Source organism: Montipora capricornis, chromosome 1, assembly GCF_036669925.1.
Source record: "Montipora capricornis isolate CH-2021 chromosome 1, ASM3666992v2, whole genome shotgun sequence".
Lineage (NCBI taxonomy): Eukaryota > Metazoa > Cnidaria > Anthozoa > Scleractinia > Acroporidae > Montipora > Montipora capricornis.
The window spans coordinates 25,681,697-25,696,696 of record NC_090883.1 but is presented as its reverse complement, the minus strand read 5'-3'; the positions used below and the strand labels follow the sequence as shown (position 1 = coordinate 25,696,696).

The 15,000-nt window shown below is 42.1% G+C and overlaps 1 protein-coding gene across 3 annotated transcripts in view; it reads left to right on the top strand.

Annotated features, from left to right (window-relative positions):
• LOC138035635 (glutamate receptor ionotropic, kainate 2-like) overlaps positions 1–15,000 on the top strand; it is a 43,346-nt gene that overhangs the window by 12,190 nt on the left and 16,156 nt on the right. For all 3 annotated transcript variants that reach the window (XM_068882294.1, XM_068882264.1, XM_068882269.1), the window contains 5 exons: positions 958–1,244; positions 5,895–6,038; positions 6,700–6,873; positions 9,605–9,703; positions 11,093–11,233. In XM_068882294.1, coding sequence (XP_068738395.1) covers positions 958–1,244; positions 5,895–6,038; positions 6,700–6,873; positions 9,605–9,703; positions 11,093–11,233 — 845 coding nt within the window. The remainder of the gene's footprint in view (positions 1–957; positions 1,245–5,894; positions 6,039–6,699; positions 6,874–9,604; positions 9,704–11,092; positions 11,234–15,000) is intronic.

Genomic DNA, 15,000 nt, shown 5'->3' with positions numbered 1-15,000 from the left:
TGTTGTCGTTGCCTTCATTCCATGTATGTATCATAAAACCAGTTAATCGGAAAGATAAAACAAAGCTCTATTAACTGGTGTAAAAAGTCCCAGAGTCTTCATTTGTGTCCTGCTGGCAGAGCGCTTCATTCCTTAGGCGCCCTTAGGAAAAACGTGTGAGTGTAAATACTCCCTAGGCTTTATGAAATAAAAAATAGGCAAGTGTACGATGCGCGGGAAGATCCAGTTGATTCTCGTGGTCGTCTTCTGCCCAGTCAACAATTCCAAGCCGCAGTTGGTTTTCCCTGCTCGTGGAGTTAAAAGTGTACCTAAACTCAAATATTTTTCGTTTACAATATTAAACTTCCCACCCAAAGCAAACATGTTTTACCATTCTTACCTTTCGCTTTTTATGTGTCGGACAAGATTCGGGAAAAAACTACAACCCTGGACAAAAGTCTTGGGACACTTGAGCTAAATTGGCTTAAAATAAAGACCATTTATCATACAGCTTCCCTCGCCCCTTTCAATGTTGATTGGAATCTGGGAAACATTCGGAAATGCTGCAGTTTGTTTCAACATTGCTTGGGGGAGGGAGTGGTGTTGAGTGGAGGGGGCGGCGAGGGAGGATGATGAGGGGAATTGTTATAAAATATCAGGTAAACCTTTAATGGTTTAATGGTGCACGGCACAGAAAAAGCGAAATTCTGGGTAACAATGGTGACATATTTTTGCTTTGGATGTGAAGATTTATCTTAGGAACGAAAAATATTTTAGTTTATGTGCACTCAAAGAGACGTGATCTTGTAGGGTATGATATTGTTATGTTCCAAGTGACACCTTGCATTATGGAAGAGTGGACGGATTTTGTACGTTCAATAAGCCATTTCTGTATTCATCACTCTACAATAGTTGTAATTAACGGCTCTTCTCTACTGTTACACCCCAATTGAATACTCTTGTTGCTTTCTTTCACAGTGTCCACTGGCCATTCCACCTTTCGCTTGCTCGCCTACGAGCTGGAATGGAATGTAGTTGCTGCATCTTTCTTCTTGCCTCACCCACAAAATCCACGAGATATTGATATAAGTCTTGCGAGCCCAAGCTTAACAAGGGACGATACTCGACTCGCGATCGTGTTTTGTCCCGCTTGGGCTGTTAGCAAGTTGATTGACAAGATTGGCAAGATTGACAAGATTGACAAGAGTGGCAAAGTTGACCCAAAAGAGTGGACGTGGATTTTTTCGGACTTCGGTAATAAAGAGGTAAAGTCAACAACTTGATGTTCTATCAGACTGGGGTCCGCGGGAAGGGGGTGGATATAAGATGTCAAAACTGTTGGGACCATTCGCGCTTTTCCCCCTACCCCCATTACATTAGGGAGCTTAAGATCTACAACGACGACGTCGACGAAAACGCCACAAAACAATGATATCATTGGTTAAAAGAGCGTAAATAATCGTGCTGCACGTGCAGCACGGATTTTTGCTAATATTTTTGCGGTTCTCTGCGTGACAACGACGTGAAATCACTAAATTTTAGGTTTTGACGACTACGTGAGCATGCAACAGAGAATCTCTCATTCTCTATTTTCAGTCTGAAACCGCTCGTACCAATTTATTTTTAGGATACTTCGCCCAAATTGTAACAAGTGAACGAGATGGAATAATCGCGAAAGACTTTTACTAGAGCAAAGTTCTATTTTGAGGTGACGTTTTCGTCGACGTCGCCGTCGTAGATCTTAAGGTCCCTAATGTTGATTTTTCACGGTCTCCAAAATCAAGATCCGTTCATCAATCGCTGGCATGTTTCAACATTGTCTGGGGGGTAGGGGGGCGCAAAAAAGGCAGGGAAGGAAGAACACACGTTGCTCATATAACGATGGAAGCATTTACAGTAAATTCTCTACTTTTCGCCCAAAATCATTGACAAGTGTTCCGAAGTGTTTTGACCCGGATTGTAGTTTCGTGGACCCAGTTCTCCCGCCGTCCTTACATTTGTAGGGACCTTAAGCGAGAACGAGGACGACGGCTACGAAAATGTCGTTTAAAAATGCATGGAAAATGTGTGTCCACATTCCAAGAATAAAGTTGGTGAGAACGGTGTGGATATTTAGAGAGAGAAAATTGAAAATTCATCTTCAGGTGCTCGCATCCTCCACAAAACCTCAAACTTGATCGTTTCACGTCGTTGTCAAGACACGAACGGCAATCAAATGTATCAAAATGTGAAACGCACGTGCAGGGCCTGTGGAGCTATTGTTTTTAATGATTAAACCTATTGCTATGTGGCGTTCTCGAAGCCGTCGTCGTTGTCCATGCTTAGAGCGGTGTTCAATTGAGTATCGAAAGCAATTAGCGAATTGCTTTGGTTTTGCATTACTTCACTCAGTGATTGGTTCAAAGTTCTCGCGCCATTTTTTCAACCAATCAGAAGTGAAACAAAAACCAATCGTGGCTCGCGCGTGCACATTTTCCCGCGCTTTGTGTTGGCTACGTGTAATTACTTCGAGTTTTGATTGGTTTACTGGATTGTCTCCGTCCTTTTTGATTGGCCAAAGTAATTACTTTGGTTTTGTTTTTTCCACACTCATTTGAAAACCGCTCTAAGCTCTCTTGTATCTTATTGGCCATCATTGGCCATGTTTTCACTAGCGGTTTTTAAGGTCGCTTTTCCAACTCGCTCCAGTAGTGCTGACTGTCGATCAAATTGTTGGGCGCGATGGTGGCCGCGCCCGCTTTGGCCACCAGAGACAGGATAGCCACGTTTATCGACGAACTGGCACATCCCTGATTTGCTGGAAAGTCGGCAGACTTCAGTGGAGTTCTCATTGAATTTAAGCCACCAAACCAGCTAGCTTAAGGTGGCTCGATAGGCAAAAAACGACCAATTTTGTTAAGTGAAAGCAGAGTTGGTAATTACTTTAGGCCAACGAGGAGTCTCTTGCGCTTATTCAACTTGGAAATACAATAAGCGTGGTTTTTTTTTTTTAATTTATTGTTGTATTGGCACGTGCTCTCTCCCCATTTAATCTTACCCGTAAAAACACATATCATTTTCAGGAATGTTAAGCGAGACAACGGCTGTCGTGAAAACACGACATTTGTCTGCCGACTTTTACCTTTTATCAAAATGGCTTTAGTATCACCCAACTACATGTAGTGGACTAATGCAAATCCTGCATTTTAATTGGCTACGCTACAAGAGGACAATTAGTAATAGTCCTCGAGTAGCGAAAAGCGTGATGCTTACTTTCATTTTATTCCCAAATAACTATTTTTTCAACTTGCATTTGCTAACTTTATTATTGCCTTTTCTGTCTGACTAGTTGGGTGATACTAAAACAATTAGTCCCTTCGTCCTCAAGGGCCACGGGTCAATAGCCCAATAGCCCATGAGGCGAAGCCGAATGGGCTATTGACCCGTAGCCTATGCTGGCGAAGGGTCTCATTGTTAATTAGACAACGTTACTATTGACTCGCCTGTAATTTTGAAAGTTCGCTTAACACTGACATACGTGTCCAAGGCTGCTGCCTAAGAAAATTGTCCGGGAGCCCTTCGGGCTTCCAACATTAAAAGTTAGTAGCCCGAGTCATTTTATCAAGAGCCCAGAGTTAATTAATTCCAGCTGGGATCCTATTTACATGTGAGTGAGGATTAATCAAGTAAGGTGCCCGTTCGGGCTACTTGTTCAGAAATTTGGTCGCCCGCGCTCGCAAATAAGGCGCCCTAGGCGAGCGGGCGACCGTTAGGCAGCAACCTTGGTGTCATGTCATTGCATTCAATACAGAAAAAGTAACCGACTCAAAAATATTTCCATATTCTCGGGAACTGCTATAGTCTCTATACCGCTTCCGGCCTTTGTAGAGAATCCGCTTCTTTCTCCCTCTTCACTCGGCCTCCGGCTTCCTTGTTCTCTTGCCACCCGTACATAAATAGCAATGTATCACGACTGAAAAGGAAAACTTTTAAGGAGTGTAAGTATTATTCAACAATTTGCACCTATCACGGAAAATCCGTGCTTGTGAAAGTGGTTGAGGGTTTGAGTTTTGCTCTCATTGCACGAAAAAGTCGCGCGGCGCGAGATTTTTGAGCCAACGCCTGAGAGGCACAAACGCTACCCCACCTGGAAAGTGTTTCTACTGATCCAGTTTTGTTTGTTTGTGTTTTTTTATTCACATATGCCTTTGGCGCTGCTGGAAACGACCGGATTGATCTCCCTGTGCTGTTAGATCGTGTTTGGTCGTATTTTATATTATTTGAAGGCCATCAAACATTCGATCAAACGACTTAAGACATTTCTTTTGTTCTCGTGTTTGATGGGCGAACTTTTGTTCGTTTGGCCAGCCGTATCAAACATGTTTGGCGCGTGCATGCCTAGCACGCTTGCTCACGTGTTTTTTACGTATTTGTGACCCATAGTTCTTCGCTTGTGGAGTACTAGTTTGATCTGAGTTAGACCAAACATGTTTTAACCGTTTGGTCACTCACTTCAACATCAGCATGTTTGGTCACCAAACATTTCCTGTTTTTCCAGGCCCTTAGAGTTAAGTTTACAAAATCCTGAATTCAAGATTTTGGAAAGCCAAAATCGTGAATTCAATTCGGAGAACTTCTGACCCTCTGGTTCAAACTCTTGGTTCAAAAATCATCACTGCATCGAGTTCTATTTAAGAAAAGTGTTTGCGAATGCGTAGAAATAAATTAAATATCGTCACAGTCTTCGAAGAGCTTGTTTCGCAAAATACATGTACAGGATTTCGATCTCACTTTCAAATTCTGCACTTCCGGTGTTTTATTCTTCGGTTAGGTTATCGCACAGAGAATTGACAGAGAAATCTGACTGTTGTGATTTCGAAAATACAGTTATGCATGGTCACGATTAATTAATTACTCAAATGGGATATCGAGAGTTAATTGGTGCTAAGAAAACCGATAGTAGAATAATTAACTATACTGTTCATAAATAAAAGAATAGTCTTTTGTTTATGCTGTTGATATACATACCTTCACAAGCGCCTGGTACATGGACTGACGAACTTTTTTATACGCATCTTGTGCATGTTTCTCCCGCCTAGTTCCTCAGTTTGGTCTTCCAAAATCTTGAAATCAGGATTTGGGCTGTCCAAAATCTCTTGAACTCAGGATTTTTGGCTTTCCAAAATCTTGAATTCAGGAGTTTGACAGTTGTTAACTCTACTTCTTATGTCATAACTCTACCGAAATAACTCTATTACTCTATTAATTGCTAGTCAACCTTTGTTGAGCGCATCGCGCTATCCTGCGTTCCTGTATAATCTTTTCACCTTTCTGTGACTGGCCAAATGATAACGTGCCTGTCAGTCAATGGCGGGAAAGGTATGGTTGATCATTTGGCCAATCATGGAGAAGTACAGAGCTTTGAAAACCTCCAAGGAATTTGATAACAGTAGCCTGCACTCAACAGGCAAAGGAATCGTCTCAGAACTTTTTGTCTCAGCCGGGAAAGGGTTAATTAAAGCAGCGTTAGAGACAGCCGTAAAAAGACAACCAAAACGACACTGACGAAATAAGAACATCTTTTAGTCCATCTCCTAGTCCATCTCTTAGTGGGTGGCCTCATGGTTAGTGTACTCGACTCCGGATCGAGTGGTCCGGGTTCGGGTCGGGACATTGTGTTGTGTTCTTGGGCCTCTCTCCACCCAGGTGTATAAATGGGTACCGGCGAAATGCTGGGGGTAACCCTGCGATAGTCTAGCATCCCATCCAGGGGGGAGTAGAAATACTCCTAGTCGCTTCATGCCACGGAAACCGGGATAATCTCGGGCTGTGATGGGCCACTTGGCTCGTAAACAGACTTTTTTCTACTTAGTCCACCCACATACTCCTTGTAATACATCCTCTTTTAGACTGAAAAAGCCATTGATTTGTTTTAGGCTGATCTGTTTAACTCATCTGGCGTTGGAGAAAAAGACATGATGCGTGGTTTGCTGGGTATCAAGCCGGGTTTTGCGAAAGGCGATCGTTTCCAACAGTTCAAGCATACCTGGGAGCGAAAAATGCTGAACACAAATTTCACGGTAAATGTCTGGTTCACTTTTGGTTTTTTTAAGGTTAATGGACGATACGAGCACTCTCTCTCTTAATGCCAGTGCTAGGGACTTTGAGATCAAGGCCGGCGACGTCGACGATAACTTTACCTTAATATGTAGCTTTTACCCCATCTTAAGTCTTTCGCGATTCGGCCATCATTTTCGCGATGTGCCATGTGGGCGAAGTATCCTAAAACTAAATTGGGTGCGAGCGGTTTCAGAGCAAAAGTAGAGAACTAATGAAAGGCTCACAATTGTCATGGGCGGATCCAGAAATTCCAGAAAGAGGGGCTCGAAGAAATTGCGACGAGAGCACGCCAAAGCCCTTCCCCCCCCCCTCTTCCCGTTCAGAAGCTCTTTAAATACCTAAATCCGCCCCTGATGGTATGCTCGCGTTTTCGTCAAAACCTCAATTTTGGTGATTCACGTCGCTGTTAATGCACTGTACCGCAAAAATATGTGATAAAATGCGTGTAGCACGTGCAACACGATTACTTTTCCTCTTTTAACTGAAAATTATTGTTTCGTTGCGTCGTCATTGCCGTAGCTGCTGTGGTTTCGTAAACGTGGATCCTTAGCAGGCCACGAGAGATGCCATTGATCGGCAATTTCAACTCGTCGTTTCCGGCGTTTTGTTTGGTTTCAACAGGTGTCTGCCGGGCGAGTTTACGATTCCGTGCTGGTCGCTGCCGAGGGAATAAAGAGTGCCTTAAGGAGCGGGGTAGATTTGTCCAAGCCTCCGGTGTACTTTGGACTCTGCGACGATTTAGAACAGCAGCCAGAAAATACCAACGGGACAGAGCTAGCAAGACACTTGAATGAGGTAAGAGAGCATTTTGCGCTCATGCTGCGCTCTATTAATTTGCTGTTGCATTGAAACACTTTGGATGTGTCAGTAGCTAGGTCAATATTATGTGCCATCCATCGAAATTTTCGCGACGCTTCCTGGCGTCTTAAACGCTTTAAGGAAGCTTACAGACGCCACGCTTTTGAAATGCGGCGGCATGCGAGGAAACAAGTGTCCCCCAGATTTTTAAACTACTCATCTGTAATGAAGAAAAAAAAAAGCGATAAATTTGGTTGTGTGAAGACAAGTTAAAAGAGAAAACAGTTCACTTCCGGTCTGGAAAACGTCGTGTTCTTAAGCTCCCTATAATGGATGGACCTTACGCTAGGACGACAACGATAACGCTTACGAGTACGTGATGACTCAATTTATTTAATCAGGAGGTCATCAAGGGGACCCCTCTATCTCCATTAGTTCCTTTCAACCCTTTCCCGAGTATATTTATTTTTAGTAGACTGCTGGCAGTCTGTTTTTCTCTCGTAATTCAGTAGGGGTTATGAGGCGAGACATTTTGGCTAAAGGGGAATGGGAACGAGACATGGGCGCAGCGCGCACGAGAAGAATATATATACCACCCTTCTTCTCTACACGGCCAACGCCATACCGCCCTTTCGAGTTCGCGATGACTAAGCGCTCCTTCCTAGTGACCCTTAGAGAAAAAACCGGCTGCCAGCAGACTAATTTTTAGGAACAGGTTTCTCCCGCGAAAAGTATCATATTTTCCTTGACGCTGAGATAGCTTTGTTTTGATTGGCTTTACAACAGTGGGCATGCTTAATCTCCCAAGGGAGGCGTTCTATAAATAAGTCTACTCGGGAAAGGGTTGACTCCTAGACAAAGTATGGGAGATGGAGGCTCCCCTTAAGGACGGTGCCTACTATTGTTATTGCGCATACGTGCTGCGCATCTCGAGATACTCGAGTTTCCTATCGGTGATGCTCACTAATACAGGGATATTTTTGCGCGGTTTAAAACTATCCGGATAAAGTAGATCTTAGTAAGTAGTCTTGGTATCCAAAAAGAAAATTGGGGATAACCATGCCGTTTTGAGAGATAATTAAGCATCGATTTGAGAAAGAACGCCATACATTGCTCTGTATTTTATAGCTTTTTACAAATATTATTCATGAATTATATAGGAAAAATGCGTGGTTACCCCCAATTTTCTTTTTGGATTTCAGTGACACTTTTCAAGATCTACATTTCCTGCATAATCATAAACCGGGGCAAAAATACCTTTGAATTAGTAGGCACCATCCTTAATGAGCTCTTGGTTTAATGAAGAAGAATAAATGCTCTGCCTCCCCTCACCTGCGATTAAATTTTGATACGTTCCCTTGCCGTTCTCGTTGTGACAACGACGTGAAGGTTATGTGAATTTCACTCTAAACAGCCACACTATAGAGGTTTTGCACGGCAGCCATTTTGCATGGCAGGAAAAATAGATTCTTTTTCCTCTGGGAACAAATGTTCTTTCCATGCAACACGGCTGCCGTGCAAAACCTCTATTCATACCAATTCAATCCTGCATGGAATGTTGCTATACACATTTCATGCAAAATGGATTGTAGTGCTCACGAAATTACAACAAAAACGGGGAATGATATCATTAGATATCGTTGTCGTAGCCGGGGTAGTCGTCCCTGCGTGAGCTCCCTGAAATTTTCAATCTTAAGGAGTGACATACAAGAAAGAAAAATACTGGATATCAGATGTTATCAGAGGATAGTCATTCGGTTCAGAAAGTTTCATCGGTTTGGTGTTGACCGCGGCCCATCCGCAGTGTTTAGGTCAAAGCGCTGATTTTAAAACGGTTATTAACTTTTCTTTGACTGTGATGCCGTTTCGGAAACGTCTATTCCACATTTTGAGAAAAGTATGCATAGATTTGAACATGCCTTTTTAGGTGTGAACATTGCAAGTACGGTAAAATAAGGATCGAAAACCTTGGGTAATTGACACCAGTTTTTTGTAAAGCCGGTTTAGTTTGTGGGGACAAGGTAAAAGTTTCCCTTAAAACGTCGAGGTTGTTACCAGGACCTCAGTTCATTTCCTGAGTGGCAAGGGCCAAGAGAAAGGTCCTGGGAACTTTTGGGTGATGTTGTACCTCATTGGTCGGGCATCAGGATTGGCCAAAAGAACAATAGAACGAACAAGGTAGAATATGGATTTAGCGCAGAAAACAATAGGAAGTACGACAATATACTGCCAATGAAATATAGTGTTCAACAAGAGGTACGACCCTACCCAAACTTTTGTCGGGACTAGCCGGCCAGACCCATCAGTTTGCAAAGAAATGCAATAATTTGAAGGAGCACTTGCGTATGATAATCCGGGCCTCGCATTCTTCTGGAGGAGTATATAACGTTATCGAAGTGTGTCAATTTGACACACACACGGTCAGTTCTGTCAAATAGAGAGCGTTCTAAGATTCGTCAAAAAGCGCCTTCGACTAGTTTGTCGTTTCCTTAGTCATCCCTTTCGTCTATTATGCCACGAACAAATCTATTTGTTGCAATCATAGGAGAAAAAAAACTAGTCATTGGCTAAAAGTTCACGCTGTAAACCCGTTTATTAACCGCCTAGCCCCAGTTGTTCAAAGGCTAGATAATTTAATTATCCGGTGGATAAGTCACTACCTAACGGTTTCAGTCTGTGTAATGATTTCACTGATATTGTTGACTTTATTGTGTCATGCTTTTGCCAGGTGACTGTCGAAGGTGTTATGGGGAAAATTCGAACTAATGATTCAGATTTCGGCGCTAACTTTGACGTCATTAATCTGAGAGCGGATGGTCAACACAAGGTAATTTGGTAGATTACAGTTCACATGATCGTTCACAAAGCAGCCAAGTAGACAATCAAACGTCAATCTTGGACAAAACTTTTGGGAAAAATTCTATCTTAAGCATCATTTATACATTTCGCCATTGTTATCTGTGGAGTGCGGTCCAGTGGTTAGGGCTCTTCCCATGAGATTCGGAGATCCCGCGGGTTCAAGACCAGGTACTACCTGGTTCAAATTCTTGGAATCCCAGCCAGTTGGGATTCTTAAAGTTGTACTTCTGTTGGTTTCATTGGCCTTGAAAAGCCCCAGTTCGGGTGTGGTCAATTAAGTGTGTAGGTACGTAATGTACAAATGCTGTTGGCCTTGGCGGATGATAAAACGACAAAATCACCTATAGGATTCTTAAGCCCCGGCTACACGTTGTAACATTGCTAGAAGAACACGTCCCAACATTGTTATAAGAACGCGTCTAACAATGGATACGCACATAACATTGTTGGAAACACGTCACTTTAGTCCACCTCCGCCATTTTGGATTGCTCATGGTTCTCGGATTGGAGACTGGGCCCTTAACTCTGATTTGTCTTTGCAATTCAACATTGACAAGCTTCAGCATTTGTTGTCTGCTGGAGAAAAAAATTGATCGAAATCAAAAGATTCTTCCAACAAAAAATGTTGAACAAACGTCATCAAACATTCATGCTACACGCTCTAACATTGCTGATCCAACAATGTTTGAACGTGTAACCGGGGCTTTACGCTAATCGACGTTGACGACACCTTAAAAAGCGACAACAACGATTCGCGCGCAAAAACAATACCTTCGCGCTCTCTACATCATGGGCCCTTTCTTTGCCGTTCTTTTCGTCCAAATTTAACGCTTTGTTGAGGATGTCAACACACAGACTGAGATAATTTTAGTCTCCTTCTTACCATCAACGCTGTCTATGTTAATCTAATTCATGGACATTGGGACATATTTGACAGGCGGGGCGAGTTGGAATAATCGAAAATTGTTGCAATAATGCAAAGTCCTGGTGCTTGAGGTCGCTTCATCGCAGGATAGGTCAAGATCTAAAAGAGCATCTGTGTCATTTTCAAGGCACACTGTTTGTAACAAGCGGCTAAATTAGGGTGGCGTTCGATTGAGCATATTCCCGGCGAAATAGGAATACATGGAATAAAAGTTGGAAATTCTTCGTTTTTGCGGAGATTCACATTCGAATTGTCAAACACCTGCTAAAATGTTATTTTAAACTGTTTAAAGAATCTTTATTATCCTTGTTGCTTCAAAACGCCAGACATGCAGTTTTAAATCATCACTATACCTTATTCTAATTCCGGAATAATAAGGTCAATCGAACGCTCCCTAAATCACCAAAGGACACTATTCTATTTACCTTGCAGGTTGGAGAGTGGAATGAGGAAGGAGGCCTACAAATGAACTTGAATGAGACACCAATAGTGTGGCCTTCAGGCAGCAATAAAACACCGAAAGACATTCCGAATATCCTTCAAGGAAGATTGCTTAGAATAGCTACGATAGTGGTAAGATGGGACAAAACTTGTTGAGGAAATACCACACCGAGATTATGTCTCTTTAGTATAATTACATAGGTGATTATTGAAAATAATTTTCAGCGGTGAATATAAGAATTTAGTGTTATATTCACCGCGCTACCCGGTGAATATAACATTTTGGAGGCGCGGCTGCTAAGCCAATCAAGCACTTTTCGTGCCTTTTTATCTTGTTTTAGCCCGTTGTTTTGCACTTTCTTGATATTCACCGCTGAAAGTTACACTAAAATAATTATTCGCCGAAGGCGAAGTGAATATTGGGGAATATTTACCTCGAGTACGTCTCGGTAAATATTTAACAATTATTCCATGAGCGCACGTTGGATATGAGATGGTAAATAGCCAACGAGGCGCGTAGCGCCGAGTTGGCTATAACCAGTCTCATATCCAACAAGCGCGAATGGAATAATTATTTTATTAAATTCCTTTAAACTCCAAAAGTTTAGAAAGTACCAAATGCGAACGAAAAAAGCGAGCAAATCCGAGAGAAATCGAAAAAACTTGATGAGAACCGATGCGATGTCGTGTAAGACCTTGTGGTCAGACAGACGCAGGCTCGTCACAAAAACATTTCTTACCTTTTCGCGTACTTTTAAACGTCGGAATTTAACCCAGCTATTCTGAAAAACTTTTTTTTTGGCTTTCTTCAGAGAGAAATTTCGCTTTCCGGAGAAAAAACCTTTAGCTTGGCAACACTTAGATCAATCATTTACCATATAAGGTCAAACCAAGGTATATGAGCTGATAACCGAGATTGAGTGAACCAATCAGAGCACGAGAATTGCATTATCCCAGGTTGAGAATTTAATAATCACCGATAATCACTTCGCCTTCGGCGAATAATTGTTAATTATCTACGTTGAGTAGTTGCCCTTCAGGTGATTATTACGCGATAATCACCTGAGATTAGAATAGGAAATGTATACTGCAGGGAAATCAGCACAAGTTGCGAGAGTGATGAATCAGATGAAGATCCAAATTATGGGAATAAGTGAGTGCCGATGAATAGGAGCAGGTAGAATGAAATTGGGCTCAGATAAAACAGTACTGTACTCAGGACGAGATGACGATCAACACATGCAAGGCGTGGCGATAATGATGAACCAAGAGGCAACAAAGGCAGTTTAATTGACAGGTCACCAATTAATGCATGAGAGAATAATAAAGGCAGGATTCTACTCTAAGTTTGTCAAGGTTACGATGATACACGTGTACGCGCCAACCAATGATGCAGATGAGCGAACGAAAGAAGACTTTTACGGGAAAACTACAAGACGTAACCGAGCAGGTACACAATCATGATATGTTAATCATCACTGGAGACATAAATGCGAAGGTTGGAAACCTTGTCAACGGCCTTGAAAGAGTAATGGGACGACACGGACTGGGCACGGTTAATGATAATGGCGCAAGACTGAAAGAATTCTGCAATTTCAATGAAATGGTTATTACGATGGCCCAGGAGGGTCACAGCCCAGTTTTAATTTTCACAGTCCAACTTTAATTTTCACAGTCCAGTTTTAATTTTATTCACAGTCCAGTTTTAATTTTGTGACTCGTCACCAGCACTCTCACAGGTCACGGGTTACAGGTCATTGTTTACCAATACAGAAAGTATCCTAAACATTCATAAAAGCTAACCTTAGGTCTACTGTGACTGTGCAAAATTAAAACTGGACTGTGAAAATTAAAACTGGACTGTGAAAAATTATAACTGGATTGTGACCCTCCTGGGCCATCGTAGGTTATCACAGGGACAGTTTTTCCTCACAAGGAAATTGATAAGCAAACCTGGGTGTCACCCGATGGAAGAACAAAAATTCAAATAGATCACACTCTGGTTAACAGAAAATTTAGAACATCAGTGTTAAACACGAGGGCCATGAGGTCAGCAGATGTGGCCAGCGACCATTACCTTGTGCGATCAACCATCAGATTAAAGCTCAAAAGAGCACCGGTAACAAAGATTACCAAGAAGAGGTTCGACACGTACAAACCCCAAAACCACGATATACACAGAAGGTTCACCATACAGCTGAAGAACAGATTTCAGGCACTAGCAGTAGAAGAGCAAATGACTGATGAAGGAGAAGAACAAGAAGACCAAGTGGAAAGGAAAAGCGAGATAATGGAGAAAGCTTATGTCAAAACGGCAGAGGAGGTATTAGGGTACAAGAAAAAGAAAAACAAGCCATGGTTAAGTCAGGAAGCTTGGACTCTGGTAGCCCAAAGGAAAGCCACCAAACAGAAGCTCATCGGTGCAAGATCAGAGAGGCTAAAACAGAGATGGCAAGATGAATACCGACAAAAGGATAAGGAAGTTAAAAGACAGGTTAGGGTCAGGGCGAAAACGCTCTATGACGACTTTGAATGCGCAGTAGTGGATGGCCGGGATACAAGGGAGTGGTTTAAGATCAAAACTGGAGTGAAACAGGGTTGTAACCTGTCAAGTTTACTATTCCTGCTAGTCGTTGATTGGATAATAAGAAATACATTGCGAGAAGGGAATACTGGAATAAGATGGAAGTACAATACAAAGCTCGAGGATCTCGACTTTGCGGATGATATAGCCCTTTTGTCATCGACCAGGCAGCACATTCAGACTAAGACCGATAAGCTGGCCCAGGAAGCAGGAAGGGTGGGACTGAAAGTTAATGTAGACAAATGTAGGCTGCTCCGAATAAATTCACGGAACAATGATGTGGTAGAGGTAAATGGGCGAGTAATAGAGGATGTTGATAGATTTGTGTACTTGGGAGCTACGGTTTCCAAAAAGGGTGGAGGTACTGAAGACATCCATAACAGAGTAGTTAAAGCGAGAGGGGTATTCGTGAGATTGTAAAAGAACTGGAGCAGCCATAGCATCAGTCGACGAACCAAAGTCAGGCTATTTAAGACACTAGTGAAGCCAGTTTTGATGTATGGCTGCGAGACGTGGAAGATGGATAAATGTGATGAAAATAAAATCGATGTCTTCCAAAGCAGATGTCTTAGACGGATATTTAAGATACGTTGGCAGGAAAGAATTACAAACAAAGAAGTCCTGAAGATGGCTGAGATAGAAAAACTCAGTGAGGACGTGCGAAGGAGAAGATGGAAATTCATCGGCCACAGGAAAGAACCAAACATTGACTGCAGAATTGCATTTGGACAAAACGCAAGTGAAATTATTCCCTTATTTCACTCGTCACCATTTCATTACCCATACTAATCACCTATGTAATTATACTACGTGTAAAACAATCATTCACCTAATAGTTTTTTTCTAAGCCCTCTTTCGCCCTATACATACAATAGCTGGTTTGCAAATAATTTCTAGACACAGATAACAATACTGCAATATACAGTGTGGACGAACAAAACGCGTTAGCTCACCAACATGGCGGCGATGACTTAACGTGGAAACCACCCATAGGGAGTTCAGGAAACTTTCTTAAAAATAGACCTCTTTACCGTCATGTGTTTAGTTACCTGGGCCCGGTTGTTCAAAAGCCGATTAACGCTAATCTCGGATTAAAAATTAACCAAGGAGTTTATTACTCCACTACTAAATGCTGTTCAACGTTGATGTTTGGCAAACTTTACATTAGAAGAAGTCAATCTTAAAAATCAAAAATAAGCAAAACATCCTTTCACCAAAAAGTTGAAATCATGAAACAAAAGTTTACGCTAATCCTGGACAACCGGGCCCTGGCCTTTAAATGAAAGTGAGGCTGGTGTTGACCATGTTATGATAC